This window comes from Camelus bactrianus, chromosome X, assembly GCF_048773025.1.
Source record: "Camelus bactrianus isolate YW-2024 breed Bactrian camel chromosome X, ASM4877302v1, whole genome shotgun sequence".
NCBI classification, from domain to species: domain Eukaryota; kingdom Metazoa; phylum Chordata; class Mammalia; order Artiodactyla; family Camelidae; genus Camelus; species Camelus bactrianus.
In genome coordinates this window covers 117,714,207-117,728,858 of record NC_133575.1, presented here as the reverse complement: position 1 = coordinate 117,728,858, position 14,652 = coordinate 117,714,207, and the positions used below count along the sequence as shown (strand labels likewise).

Here is a 14,652-nt window from a genome sequence, read left to right as displayed (position 1 = left end):
CAACTGGGAGAGTGTGGCACTGGTGCAGGCTGGTTGGGTGCCCTCACGCCCCCCCCCAACACACACACAGGGGCACTTGATTTATGACGGGGGTGCTGGGGAGCCTCAGGGACAGACGGCCTCGCCAACAAGGGTGCCGGGTCACTGGGGACCCGCCAGGACAGTAATGAGCCCTGAGCCCGCTCGGCCGCCGATTCCCGTGGGACCTGGAGGCGGAAGGCTGAGCGATCGGTTTGCCGCCTTCCCTCCCCGGACCCGGCCCTTTCGGCGTCTGTCCGCCACTGCGGTCCTGGTCTTTGCTTCTTGGTGAAAACCTCCACTTCGATCAGCTTTAGCCTTTGCTTCCCTTCGTGTAAAACAACACAACCTAATTGTTTTATGTCTGTTTTGAAAGTTTCAATCATTTAAATTTTTTTGTTCTTCAATTTCAGGCTTTTAATTCATTTTCATACTTTATGGTGATAGAAGTCATCAAGTAGTTACCTGTATTTGGAAAAATTATTATTAATTAGAAGAATGATTATTAATTATAAGACGAGAATTTTCTGGAATGATGGAAATGTTCAATATTTTAATCCGGGTGGTGGTTATACAGGGGCTTACATACGTAAAAATTGATCAGTCCTTAAACTTAATATTTGTACACTTCCCTGCATGTAAATTATACTTCAACAAACCAGTTAACATGAGGGGAAAAAAGACTCCAGGGGAATTAAAAAGTTAATATTTAGAAACACAACCATACAACGTAGAAGAAACTAGAGGAAAACTTTTTATTATCTTGGGGTATGGAAGACCTTCAGCAGCAAGGCACAAAAGACAGAAGCAATAAAGGGAATACTTATTTCCTTTGATAACTCCATCTACTTCAACACATATTTCGGGAACACCTGCTACATAACAGGTAGTCTTGTAGGCACTCTGGAACTAAGAGCGTGAACAAAAATCCCTTTCCCTAAGGAGCTTATGCTCTGGCAGGATGTGGGGCACTCTTGGTGCTCCATCCAAATCCTCTAGGACACCTTTCACTGTTTGACGTGGCCCCTGGCTTTCATGTGCCTTTGCTGCCAACAGCCCGCACCTGGGACTCCCTGTCAGTGGAGAGCCTCTCCGGCACCTACTGGAGCTGCTTTACCTGCGAGAGCAGAGAACACCTCGGGATGCACTCCGCCTGCCCTCTGCACTGAGCAGGACAGCATTCTGAAATCTCAGTTCCTTTACCTCAGGTTGGGACAAAGTCTAAGGAGAAATTGCATTGCAGAGCTCCCCAGTGGAATGTGGCAGGATTCCTCCTCTCCCCGAGACGCCCCCTCGCTTGGACTCCGCCCCTTCCCCGTCCCGCCTTCCCGCTGTCGCCTGCCCAGCCTTCGGCGAACCCAGCTACAGCACACTGAGTTCTGGAAAAATGGCTGTAAAGAGATCTTCTGTCCCACTTGCTCGTCCAGAATCTAGCCACTCCCCATCAAGAGGTAGAGTCTCCGTCCTCTCCTCTAGAACCTGGGTCCTACAGGGGACAGAGCTTCTGCCTGGCCCTCTCTGAGGATACACACCCTTGGAATGCAGGCATCACGCTGTGAGGAAGCACATGCCACATGGAAAAGAGCGAAGGCCCTGGGCCCTCAGACTCTGCTGCCTTCCCAGCTGGTAGCTGGCACAAAATTGTCAGCCGTGTAAGACCCGTTGGAAGCAGATTCCTCCAGGCTGCAGTTTGACCACCCAGATGTGGTCCCATGCAGCAGATGTGAGCCTTACCCCGAGTGGCCGCCCAAACCAGAGATGTGTGTGCGAAGTAAATGACCATCGTTACTTTATGTCACTAACTTTGGGTGTGGCTTCTCATGTAATAGCAGTCACTAGACCACCAACCTAAGACACAGGTGAGACAGGAAGTTAAAAAAATCAACTTGTAAATTATACTGTATCTTAGAAACTGATGAGTGGTATGGAAAAGAAAAAACAGCGTGAGGAGGAGCAGGTGTGCACTGTCTGGGGGGGCGGCCACATGAGTAAGGAGGGGGAGAAGATGAGACCTGAGCAGCCTTGGAGATGAGGGAGCCACAAGCTATGTTTGCGAGAGCCTTCAAGGCAGGGAGCACAGACTGCAAAAGCCCCAATTCAGCAGAAAACTTGCAATGCTGATGGCACAGCAGAGGAGGTGGAGTGGTAACTGAGGACTCGCAGATTATAATATAGGGCCTTATTGGCCATTATAAGGCCACTGGCTTATGTTCTGAGTGAGAATGGAGCCAGTGCAGGGACCTGAGCAGGGGAGACATGCCATCTGACTTACATTGTGAAACGATCACTGAGCCACCACAGCTGCTGCACGCGGTCAGGTGAGACTCTCCATCACCGTCGTCACATCACGACCACCGCCACCATCCCCACCGACAGCACCTCCCTCCCTCCAGCCCACGTCAGGGTGCTCCAGGTTCTGTAAGGCAGGCTGTTCACCTGTGTGGAGTGACAGGGACCGGATCTGCCCTGCCACTTAACCTGAAAGAACTCCCTAGAACCAGGCAAAATACATGAAACACAGGCTGTGAAGAGGGTGGCTGTCGGGCGGGGAAGGACAGTCAGGGCTCTCTGGGAGACGAGAAAGGAAGAGGGAAGCCGTGCACTGGCCCCAGTTCACTGTCCCAGAGACCTTCCAGACGGAGTCCAGCCGGCTCCCTGGGTCTGGGGCCAGCCTGGTGGGCGGAGGACCGGAGAGGAGGGAGCCCTGCACCCGGGCAGAGGGTCCCACGGGAGGACACACAGACCACCGAGCAGCACAGGCTCCTGAGGAAACTGAGGCCGGGGACTGGGCCACCCCAGTGGATGAAAGGTAACTGCCCAGCGCTCAAGCAAGACAGGGACTTGCAGCTGTCCCCGCCGGCCAGAAGGGCAAACCTCGCCATTCAACAGGCATCGGGCCAGGGCTCAGAAGGGTGGACAAAAGGTGGCTCCTCCACTGAAAGCCGCTCTGGTCCCAGGCAGCAGACCTTGAAAGACTCCAAGGGCAAAGGCTCAGTGTCTGACACTGAATCAAAAACTACCAGGGGATACAGAGCAGGAAAATCCAACCCTTAACTAGGAGAGAAATTCATCGCTGAACGGCCTCCAGATTGGAAAGGAAGAGGTAACACTGCCTTCATTCCGAGAAGACATGATCACCTACGGGGAACACCCAACGGCAGCTACAAAAGAGCTACTAGAATAAGTGAGTTTAGCAAGGCTGCAGGATATGACATCTTTTCCCAGGAGCCACCTCCTTCTAACTAAAGGCTTAAACCATGGTCCCAGCACTTTTCCTTCACTGGCCTGAGAGCAGGCCAGTGAGCCACAAAGCTCCTACTGTGGTGTTTCCGGGTTGTTTCCTCTTCTCAAGCAAACCAAGTTTTTAAAAAATTTTGCCGAGGTTGGGAGGGTTTTGCTCAGTGGTAGAGTGCCTGCTTAGCATACTCGAGGTACTGGGTTCAATCCCCAGTACCTCCATTAAGAAACAAACAAACCAACCTAGTTACCCACCCCCCACCCCCCAATTTTTTTTTTTTAATTTTGCCGAGGAGACGCAGTGGTGACAAGGATGTGGGCAACCAGCATTCTGGTGGGACAGTACATTTTCTGGAGAGCAATTCCACACTTCAGATTGAGAACTGTAAACATTTAACCAATTCTACCTCTTTTAACCTATCTTAAGAATCATTCATGCAAAGATTTATACACAAGAATTCCACTGAATCTTTACTTATAATATGTCAAAAATTGACAGTGATTTAAATGCTCAATAATGTTATCTTTTACGTATCCCTTCAATAATGCTTTCGAAGAATTGTTAGGATAAAAAGTTCACGTTAGATGAAAAATATCAGGAAAAATGCTAAGCTTGCAAAATATATATTATTGTTATACATTTGGTACATAAATACAACTATAAAACTAAGGAAATGTTCCAGAATGGTGACAGTAGTTAATACTGAGTGACAGGACCTCTCTTCTTCCACATCTTAAACTGTCTTCAATTACGTTGTGCTATTTGAAAATCTGGATCCCAGAACCTCCCCTCCAACCAGAGGACAAAGGCAGGAACATTTGGAGGTGCCACAGTTGAAAACGAATTCAGACACAGCATCATAGCTCAGTGTTATTTTCTGTAGTTAATAAGCATTTAAGCACCAAACAAACCAAGGGGACCCTGAGCGCCCAAGCGCCAGTACAGGCAAAAGAGGAGGCCCCACAGTGAAGCGGCTACTACTGTGGGGGTCACCCCCCTAGGAAGGATGCGCTGTCTAGGAAGGGACACAAGGTTTGACCTTAACCTCCTTCCCCCTCCCTGGCTTAGCGGGAAACAGGGGGCCCAAAGCGCTGCAGGGTCCGCATCACCAGAGCTAGCTGGTCCAGAAAGTTGACGATGGAAATTCGCAGGAGGCGGGAATCTTCAGCTCTCCAGCGGCTGAAAGGGAGGGAAAAAGAAAACCCAGTTGGAGGGAGGTGCTAAGTCCCACCGTCCCCGCCCTGCTCGTCTATGACCCTGCGCCCTTTGCCATCTCCCTTAGAGTGCCCCTCAGGTGGAGCTGGGTGCAGCGCACCGGGTCACCTCCCTAGGCCCAACCCTTGAGTGGCCCCACGTTGCCAATCGAGCGCCCCTCCGGGCAGACCCGGCCACCTGCCGCCCCTCCCCATCAGCCCCTTCTAGAACTTACACCGCCAGGAGGCTGCCGCTGACTGTGAGCTCCTTCCGAACCGCCCCTCGGTGGGGTTCGGCATCTGGGGCCAGGGACCCACGGGCGATCTCCGCCTCCAAGGTGGACGGGAAAGGCACGTCTAGGGCGCTGGCGAGATTCGGTTAAGGCACCATCCACGTAGCTTCTGTGCGCTGGGCCCTGTCTCCGGCCCCCCCTGACTAGCCCCAGCCCCTTCGGGGCCGCTTCCATCCCACTCCTGGCCCATTCTAATGCACCCCAGCCACCCCGGTGCCCCCTGCTCTCATTTTTTCTCCCCCCGCCGTGCCTGGCCCGTACCCCGCAGCCCGAGTCCCCCTTCTCCCCTTCGCTCCCTGGCTGCCCCTGACTCATCTGGTCCTCTGTCCCACCTCCCACAGCAGGCAGCCCCCAGCCCATTCTCCGCTGCCCCCTCGGGCAGGATGCAATTCGTGCAGTCGGCTTCTCGGCCTTCCGGCCGTGGACATGGGGTTTCCGCCCGGCCCCGAAGTGGGCTGTGCTGGCGCTACACGCGGAGCTCCGCCGGCTGCAGAGGCTGCTACCCCTGCGCCTCCGGGGCTGCCCAGGCCATCCTGACGGTCCCGGGCTCCAGCGCCGCCCGCCGCGCCGCCTGCGCTCGCCTCCGCGCCCGCCGCCTGCATGGCTGCCGCGCTCCGCCTCCGACTCCGCCCTCCGGACGCCGGTCGGCTCGCCGCGCCCACCAGCGGCCGAGAACCCCGGGCTCCCTCCCGAAGCCCCGCCCCCAGCGCTGACCCCGCCCCGCCCGCGGCCGAGAAACCCCGGCTCCCCCGTGAAGCCCCGCCCCCGCGCTGACTCCGCCCCGCCCGCCTGCGCAAGCGGTCCCTCCGCAGCCCCCTCCACCCTTGCCGACCCCACCCCCTTCCCCGCCAGACCACGTGTGAGGCCACCGGGTGCCTGGCCCGGTTCACGCCCTGTCCGTTCCCAACGTCCCCGAGACATGTGACTCCACATGGACGTGGAAGTGACTTGTGGAGGGGGGTGGGGTCGGATAGCCCCGGAGGGCTACCGCTCTGCACCCGGCCTCCGTCGCAGGTGTGAGCGGAAAAACCAAAGCAGGCGGTAAAGGAGCCGACCGGCCGGGCCGACCGGTTTGCTTTTTAGGAAGAACACTGAGTGGCTTGCGTGGACGTCGAGCCCGCCTGCGGGGACCCCCGCACAGAGGCAAGGAGAGAAATGACAGGGCCTGAACTAAAGTAGTGGCAGGGGAACAGGGCTAATGTCCTGTGTGGAACGTCAGAGTGCAAAACGAAAATCGCTGGGATCCCAATTCAGTGAGTGACTGTGGATGCGTATAGGAATCCCAGGACAACATGCCAGGGTGTAAAATTACTCGTTCTCTCTGTGTGACGCCATCGTGGGTGATTTTAACTTCTTTCTTCTGTCTCCCGGCAAGGTTTTGAGAGCGACCTTACGTGGCATTTTTCATCCAAAATAAGGTTTTAAAGTGACGTGAAATTTCCGATGCTGATAGGCCTGTTACTTTTCTATTGTCCTCCTTTGTAATCACAAGGAAGGACTTGAAGCTGAACTGGATCATCAAATCCTGTTGGATCTCCCCTCAAAGTAGGCCCTCAATCAGCCCACGTCCCTCCCTCTCCATTGCTAGTTCCCAGGGGCAGCCCCCGTACCTCCCCGAGCCCTTTGACAGCGTTCTGACTAGTTTTCCTCTATGCCTGCTCCTCTGCAGCCTGTCCTCCACACAGCAGAATCCGTTCTGAATGTCTAGCATAAGTCATGTCACACCGTGTCCCTGCTTAAAATCCTAAGACACTTTCCCTTGGCCCTTGGAATCAGATCCAAACTCCTTGTTGTGGCTTATAAAAGCCGGGTGTGACCTGGCTCCCAGCTCCTCCACCCTCTATCTCCACCTGCCTGCTTCCTCATTCTGTGCAGCCTCTGGGGCCTTCTCTCTGCTCCTGATCAAGGGTGCCCCGCCCCCAGCCCTTTCCACTTACTTCTATTTGGAAGACTCTGTCCCCAGACTTTCCCATGGCTGGCTCCTTCTTGTCATTAGGATCTTGGCTCCAGTGTCGCTTCTGAGAGGCCTTCGGGGTCACCAATCTAGCACACTATCCCCAGGCACACTTCATCACATTTGCCCATTTCAGTTTGCTGCATTTCTAATAATCTGAAATTAAAACTTTGTTTTGTTCACGTCTACGTTGTTGATGGTACCTTTTCAGTGCAGTTTATGCAATAGGTGGTGTGTTGCCTGCCAGCTGAAACAGTATTAAGTACAAGACTCAACCACTGCCTTGGGCCTAGCACTCCCACAGGTAGGCGGTTCCTTCACACATATGGAACAACCTATGCGCAAAGTTACTCACTATAACATAATTCGTAATAGAAAACTGTTGGGTACAGGGCACATGCCCCACAGCAGCAGGGAGCTGGTGAAATTCATTATGGTACAGTAGTCCTAAGCAGCAGTAGAAAACCATGAAAATCTCTAGTGAAAATGAACTGATTTCCAGGATGTGTTGTTATGTGTAAAAAAAATCAGAATGCAAAGGACACACACAGACACACGTACTTATTGGGGGGGAAAAAGATACAGGACAGACAGAGAACCTGGAAACTGATGAAAGTGACATGGGTATGGGACTTCCTGTAATACATCTTTTTGTGCAGTTTTGACTTTGAACCATGTAAATGATTTATATGTTCAAAAGTATATTTGAAAGAGTGAAAAAAATCAAGTGCTTACACTGAATAAAAACAAAAGCCAATGAGCCTAACTGCATGTCCAATCGATAACAGAACCACAGAGAGAAAATAAGTCTGGTACCTTTTAAACTCAGCCCTCTGTGCTCCCTTCACGGGGTATATTCCAGGGACAGACAGCATTGGCTTTACTCTCAGTGTGTCTGTTGGTGGCGGTGACAGTGCTGAGATGACTGTGAAGCTGTCCGGGGTGCACTTTAAGGTCGACTCTATCCGGTAGAGGAAGGGAGCAAGTACACCGACAGATCGAGCTGTGGGGAACATGGCTGTGGGATGAGGGGAGGTGACAAAGAAGTGTGAAGCTGGGTTGGAATTGGGGGTTGCAGTATGAACTCAGAAAATGTTTGCGAGTTTTGTCCAGTGCAAGAGTCTAGAAACAACGACACCCCAGTAGCAATGAACGCACCCCGTACCAGACCTTGGTTCTCAACACCGTTCTCCACTGAAAGGAACCACAGCTCCTTGGAGAAATGGAGGATCCTAGGTCTGGGGCAGGAGAAAATACCAGATGAGCCTGAGGCACGTTTTAATGCTAGAAAATAAGGACATGCTTGAAAAGCAAAAAGATGAGGCATGTCAAAGGGATACAGGAGCCAAGCAGGAAGAACCAAAGCTAGAACAATTTGAGTGTCAAAAAGGATATTAAACCTTTGGAGAGGAGTGTGACTGGGAGGCAGCACCAGGGAAGGTCATATTATGTATTTATTATGTATATATTTCCATCTGGAGGAGACAGATACATGGGCATATCCATTTAAAGAATCCATTGAGCTGTACATGGATGATTTATGCATATTACTGTATGCATGCTGTAGTCCGATAAAAATGACCCCCAAAATGACACTCTTGGATTCTAAGTTGTTAAATGAAAAAGCAGTGCCATCCACTGTGATAACTGAGAAAAGAGAGCGGGGGGTGAGGGGAAGGAAAGCTCTTCCTAGAGAAATACCAACTAATAATTGTAGAAAATCAGCCCACGTCTCTCCCTCTCCATTGCTAGTCCGACCGCATACTCACCAGAAACAAGTACGTGCTCAACAATAGCAACAAAAACCATTATTTTAAAAATGTGCCTACAAGTTCTTTGATATTCCTCCTTACAAAAAAAAATGGAGCTTAATTTCCCTCCTTTTGAGTGTGGGCTGGACTTACTGATTTGCTTCTAACAAACAGCACATGGAGGAAGTTACACTGTGGAAATCTGCAAACCAGGTCATAAAAGGCTTTGCAGCTTCAGTCCTTTTCTCTTTCTTGGCTAACTGTATCAAGGGAAGCCAGCTGCCACGTAATGAGATGAGATCCAGGTGTCAAGAAACTGATGCCTCCAGCCAACGGCCACGTGAGCTAGGCTAGAAGCAGATTTACCAGACCAGACAGGCTTTCAGATGACTGGAGTCCTGACCAACGTCACTGCCACCTCATGAAAGAGCCTTGTGGATGAGCTGGGACACTTTTTCATCTGCAAGGAGCCTTTGTACTTCCTTTTCTGTGAACTCTTTGTTCATATCTCTTTCCCATTTTTCTTTTATTCTTATCAATATTTATAAGTTTTTTTATATGTTGGGGTAGTAACTTTGGCTGTGACATAAATGGCAAAAGAGTTTTTCCTGTTGGTCATTTCTCTTTTTATTTTGCTTCTGGAGAGATGACATGCCAACTGTTTTAGTGTTATTTAATTGATCGATCCTAACTTTATTCTTTTTAAATATAAAAACCTACTCTTTTTAAATGTAAAAAATTCTGAAATTTACCTGGAGCAATATAATGAAAAAGTAACCAGGAACATGCTAGGAAAGGATAGTAATTGCAGAAAATAGCTCCTAGATCCATAAAATGCTTAGCAAAACAGATGCAATATGCAACACGCTACTGCACAGTGTGTTTATGTTAACAGAGAAAGTCCCAGGATGACTTAGAGCTGGATGGACACACGACGATTTCTGAAACCTTGCTGAGGAAAAATAACTCGACATGGGCAGAGGATGGCAGGACGAGCATCAGAAGCTTCACACATTTGCTTTGGTCACATTCTCCAAACGCTCTGAAAACAGCAAGATGTGGCTTAGGAAGACACAGCCATTCTAGCCTAAACAGAAAACAAAACAGCCCAAGGAGCCCAATCCTCTCAAGAGCCTTTCAGCTATTTCCTTCCTTTGTTCTAAGCATTAGGCTCCAGTCAGAGAGAACACCCTGCCCTTTCCGATGCTAAAAAGAAACTGGAAGAAGTGAGCAAATGATAAGGTTGTTCAGGTGGAGAGAAAAATCTAGGATGGATACTGTTGCATAAGCAGCTGACAGAAACGCAATGTAAAAAGAGAAAATGGACTTTGGCTTCCAGTCCAGCAGATGAGGCGCTTGGAAGTCTGTCTGTCCTAATAATCAGTAAAATGCTGAACAAACAAAATCAACTCTTCCTAGATCTGCCAGACAATGAAGGTCAGATACCAAGAATCACAACCTAACAGGACGAAGCCCCACAAGCAGAAACCTCCATGAGAACAGAATTGTGAACTAGAATTGTAACCAACAGCTGGAGGCTCAGTGTGGACAAGGCTGAGGGATAAAAAACTCCAGGGGGACCTGGTCATAGAGGCTCCACATTTTGTGAGCTTTACCTCAAGGAGCTCTGTCTACTAGGTCCTCCCAGGGAACAATGGAGAGAAATTCTCTCATGCTTCTGGCAGGGGGTAAGGAAAATACCCATATTGACACCCACTGTACGATCCCGTTCTTAATAAGATCTGCCCACCAGAGAAACTAACCAGAGCCTGAACTACTAGGGTTTTCCAGAGCCTAACTGCCTGGGAAGGGAAGGAAAATGCACAACTCCAGCTCACTCCAGCCTCACGGAACCTCCAGGGGGAGGGAGGACTGAGAAGCATAGGTGAAGTTCACAGCCCAGGGGTACAGGCTCACCAAAGACTGACACCTAATCGTAAGACAGACTGCTTCCCTCCCTCAGCCCTCACCACCACATTACTAAAGGACTATTTACAGCAGTTGCTTTTACCCAGTACAGCATGCCCAACTATCAAGAAAAAGTAGCAGGCTACTGAAGGCAGAAAATGCACTTTGAAGAGACAGAGCAAGCATCAGAATCAGATTCAGATGAAGCAGAAATATTGGAATTATCAGACTAATAAATTAAAACAACCAAAAAATATGATTAACATGTGAAGGGGCTCTAGTGGAAAAAGTAGACAAAGTGCAAGAAAAAATGGGTAATGTAGCTGTGAAGTAAGGGCCTCTGCCTCCCATTCAAGCAGAGCCACCAACTCAGCAAGCACCTGCTCTCAGAACTGGCTGGGAATGAGCCTGCCTTCCAGGGACCTGTCCCTGTCCCACGGCCCTCAGCACACTGTCTTATCATATGCCTGTTCACAGGGTTGTCTCCCCAGCCTGACAGGTAGCCCCTGAGAGATGGAGGTGTCCAGGCTCCCCTCTGGATCTCCCGGGCCAGACAGGCAGGTGAGAGGAACAGGCATAGACCAGGTCTTACTGAGACCGCCTAAACAGAGCCAGTGAGGGATAGAGAGGAACTGGGAGGGAGGGACAGTGGGTTGGGGACGTCCCACCCAGGGAAGGGGCAGCTACTGCCTGGGCCTCTGCCCCTGGGGAGGGAAGGCTGCTGGGCCTGGATTTGGAAGGCCATGGGGCGGGGATCAAGTGGCCTGGATGGAAGTACCTGCCCCCTGCCCCCTCCCTGGGCTCCGGCCCTGGTCCAGTCACTTCCCACTGCAACAGTGGTCCCCGGCGGAGACACTCCACCCCTCATGCTGCGGTCCCTTCTCCTCCCCGCCCAGCCATCCCCTCCCCCCGCCTGCTGTACCTTTCCTGTTGACTTGACCCCCTTCCAGACACAGAAGTAGACCAGCACCCAGCAGGCCAGCAGACACAGGGCCACCTCCCAGTTGAGGGCCCCTGGCACCTCCAGCCCCCCAGAGAGCCGCAAGACTTTGTTCCTGGGGGAGGGAGAGCGCATGAGGGCTGTGCTGGCCGAGGGCAAAGAGACGCGGAGCTGGCCCGGGCGTGGTGCTCCCCCTCCTGCAGCCCTTGAGTCCAGCTGCTCCGACCTGTGCACCTGGGCCCAAGCCTGCAGCCTGGACGGTGTCCCTGCAGCACGTGTGCCTGGAGCCCACGAGCCCCTGGCGGCCCGGCCCCACGCCATCCCCGGCACGCGCGGCAGCGGCAGCGGCAACGGCAGCCTCGCTCCCCCAGGCCGGCAGGCACAGCCGCGCCGCATCCCTGGCTCATCCCCCCGGGGCTGGGCCCCCACCCCCGCCCCTGCAGACTTGAGCTGTGGGCGGGGGGCCAGAGGGACAGGCCGGGCGTGGCCCAGAGGCGCCTGACTCACTCCCAGAACTCGATGACAGGGGACCGGCGGTCGGCAGGCTGGTCAGACATGAGGGTGGCCCGGCTGGCACCACGGCAGAGACTCCGAGGTGCACGGGGCTCGCTCTGGGTGCGCAAGCTTGGCGGGAAACGGCCACGTGCCCACAGACCTTGTTGGGCGCGCGTCTGTTTGGGCATGCGCACTGGGGCGCTCGAGCCACACCACGTGAAGGGGAGGAGCGTCGTTCGGAGGTCTCATTGGCTAAGCAGCTTATGGGGTGTCTGGGCCCGAGGCAGGGCCAGTCTAAAGGGACCAGACCGTGTGGGTGTCTGTTTGCGCAGGCTCACTAGGGTTACACAGCGCTCTACGGGCTGGCGCTTCATAAGGGAGCGCCCATTGGCTAGAGAGCCTACGGGGTCTCCAGGGTCTGTTGGCGGGAACCAATCACGAGCCAGGAGGCGGTGCCAGGGGTCTGTTTGCGCAGGCGCCCTGAGAATCCCGAGTTGCACTGCTTGCGAAGGGGTTGAGTTTTGTGACGGGGCACGTTGTCCTTCAGCTACTCCTCATAGCGACGGTGGGAGGATCCAAGATGGGGTCTGACGCGGATGGCGGAGGAGCCGTGAGGGCAGCAGATGCAGGCGCAGGTGCCGCGGTTGTTGCAGTGGAGGCAGCCGGTGGTGGCCAGGGCGCGCCAGGTGGCCCTGGCGACCTAGGTGGCCCCGGTGAACCCATCCACCCTGGTGACCCTGGAGACCCTGGCGACCCTGGCGACCTCGACGGCCCAGGTGCTCCCGGAGGCCCCGGTGTCGCAGGAGAGGCGGATGGTGCAGCCGGTGGCATTCCCCAGATTGAGCGGGCACCCCAGGCACCAGGGCCTGGTGGAGATGCAGCACCCGCGGCTGGAGGTCCGGGTAATCAGCTGCTTCAGTTGTATCCTATTTGAGGAGCCCTGGCGGGCTGGGTGGCCGGGGGATGGGCTGGAGGTGGTTTGGGGGGGTCTTGCAGGCGAGTAGGGCCTGAAGTGTAAAAGGAGGGTACTCTTGGCTGCTGGGGGGTATGGGCCAGGGGTGGTCTGGGCTGACAGAGGGTGGCAATGGTGAGGCAAACCAGTCTGCCGTGAACCAGAGGGTAGGGGCTGTGACGTCCAGGCTGGCCTAAGTGTATAGGGTGGGAGGTTGGGGATGGCCCAAGGGGCGGCCTGGGAGGCAGGCGGGTCTCAGCGAGGAGGAGGCCAGCGGCGCAGGCAAAAATCAGTCGTGTGGATGGTGCCTTAACCATATCTCCACCAGCTTCTTCACTGTGCCGTTCCCGTCGCCCGTGGAGGCGGAGATCGCCCACTGGTTCCTGACTCCAAATGTGGAACTGCAAGGGCCAGTTCAGGAGGAGTTCAGTGTGAATGGCAGCGTCCTGGCTGTGTCAGTTCTACAGTGGGCCGGGGAGGGGCTGGTGGCAGGTGGCCAGAGCCAGTCTCCGCCCAGGTGGAGCTGTCATGGAGCCAGGGAGGGGTGAAGTCTAAGGAAGAAACGTGGTGCTGTGGTGCTCTGGGATTGTCGGTGTGAGGGGACAGGGGGAGGAATGTGCTTCCCCTCCTCCTAACGAATTTTATTTTTCCCTCCCTTTTAGCCGATTGACTGCTGAAGACCCTGGCCAGCTCCGAACTTCCATCGCCTCCTGCCTTGACCAGCTTTTCCTGGTGATGCAGGCCATGCAGTGCTTTGTGCCCCCGAGTTTTGCTCAGCCTCAGCAGGGCAAGGGGGGCTAACCTAACTGATGTGTCCCGCTCTAAGCACCCTTCCCCAGGGCACTGCTCTCTGCAGTAGTTGCCGCTTTGTTATTGGGTTCTGATCTTTTGCCTCTTCTGGCCCTTGCGCACTCAGGGCCCATGTATTTTGTTTGGCAATTAAACGTTTGTTAATTACAGAAAATAAACCTGAGCTACTGCTATTCTACTGCACCTCCTGGTAGTCTTGCGTTTGTCCTCAGGTTGGAGGGGAGGTTCTGGGGTTCAGATATTCAAGTAGTACAATGTAACTGAAGACAATGTAAAAATGGAATAAAAAGAAAATTGTGGCCTGCCATTCAACGTGATTAGCTCCCTCTAAAATATCTTGTATCCTGCAACCTTGCTGAGCTCACTAATTAATTGTAATAGCTCTTTTACAGTCCCGTTGGACTTTCTACGTACACAGTCATTCTGTCGGTAAATAAAGGCACTTTTCTTTCTTTCTTTCCAGCCAATGCCATTTGATTGATTTCTGTCATAATGGATTGGATTTTCCTGCTTTTTTGCATGCCTGGTAATTTGAGATTGGATGCCAGGCGTTATAAATTTTCCCTTGGGTGCCGGATATTTTTCCATCCCTAAAGTTATTCTTGAACTTTGTTCTGGGATCCTGTTAAATTACTTGGAAACAGTTTGATCCTCTTGAATCTTAAGATTTACTATGTGGGACCAGAGAAGATCTTAATGTAGGATTAATTTAATTAACTTCCAGTCTTCAATGCTAGGGAAGGCTATAGTTAGAAACAAAGACTCTTACCCATGATTACTTAGGGTGGCAGTAAAATCTATCTGGACATTTCACTGGCATTTTCTATTAAAATTAAAGGTGTGCGTTTCCTTTAACCCACCTTTGGGAATCTATCATTAAAGAAAAAAGAAACACACACACACACACACACACACACACACACACACACAAAACCTCTTGTATATGCGAACAAGGCAGAATTGACCACAATGTGAATTACAGCATTGTTTGTCATTGTGAAAAATGGGTCGAATGTACATCAATGGGGAAAACGTTTAGGAAATCATGGTAAGTCCGTCCTGGAGCAATAGCATATGGCAGTTGAAGAGCAAGAAACAGA

At 52.5% G+C, this 14,652-nt stretch overlaps 2 protein-coding genes across 2 annotated transcripts; one reads left to right on the top strand and one right to left on the bottom strand.

Annotated features, from left to right (window-relative positions):
• Positions 1 to 3,863: 3,863 nt before the first annotated feature.
• On the bottom strand, positions 3,864 to 5,381 carry LOC105078524 (EKC/KEOPS complex subunit LAGE3). The gene is made up of 3 exons (XM_010967086.3): positions 5,130 to 5,381; positions 4,686 to 4,814; positions 3,864 to 4,435 (listed from the first exon to the last, which is right to left on the bottom strand). Exons 1-3 carry the CDS (start codon positions 5,342 to 5,344, stop codon positions 4,321 to 4,323), a joined length of 459 nt encoding a protein of 152 aa, XP_010965388.3. The 5' UTR covers positions 5,345 to 5,381; the 3' UTR covers positions 3,864 to 4,320.
• Positions 5,382 to 12,272: 6,891 nt separating this feature from the next.
• Positions 12,273 to 13,858, top strand: LOC141576357 (uncharacterized). Its single transcript, XM_074359303.1, has 3 exons — positions 12,273 to 12,711; positions 13,071 to 13,196; positions 13,405 to 13,858. Exons 1-3 carry the CDS (start codon positions 12,371 to 12,373, stop codon positions 13,541 to 13,543), a joined length of 606 nt encoding a protein of 201 aa, XP_074215404.1. The 5' UTR covers positions 12,273 to 12,370; the 3' UTR covers positions 13,544 to 13,858.
• The last annotated feature ends 794 nt before the right edge of the window (positions 13,859 to 14,652 follow it).

Excerpts from the sequence above, each read along its gene's own strand:
- LOC105078524 (XM_010967086.3), bottom strand. The coding sequence starts at position 5,344 with ATGCAGGCGGCGGGCGCGGAGGCGAGCGCAGGCGGCGCGGCGGGCGGC. Across the intron at positions 4,815-5,129 it reads AGAAGCCGACTGCACGAATT|CGCCCTAGACGTGCCTTTCC; the intron begins GCATCCTGCCCG and ends GAATCTCGCCAG. Across the intron at positions 4,436-4,685 it reads AGCGGCAGCCTCCTGGCGGT|CCGCTGGAGAGCTGAAGATT; the intron begins GTAAGTTCTAGA and ends CCTCCCTTTCAG.
- LOC141576357 (XM_074359303.1), top strand. The coding sequence starts at position 12,371 with ATGGGGTCTGACGCGGATGGCGGAGGAGCCGTGAGGGCAGCAGATGCA. Across the intron at positions 12,712-13,070 it reads GGTAATCAGCTGCTTCAGTT|CTTCTTCACTGTGCCGTTCC; the intron begins GTATCCTATTTG and ends TATCTCCACCAG. Across the intron at positions 13,197-13,404 it reads AATGGCAGCGTCCTGGCTGT|CCGATTGACTGCTGAAGACC; the intron begins GTCAGTTCTACA and ends CCTCCCTTTTAG.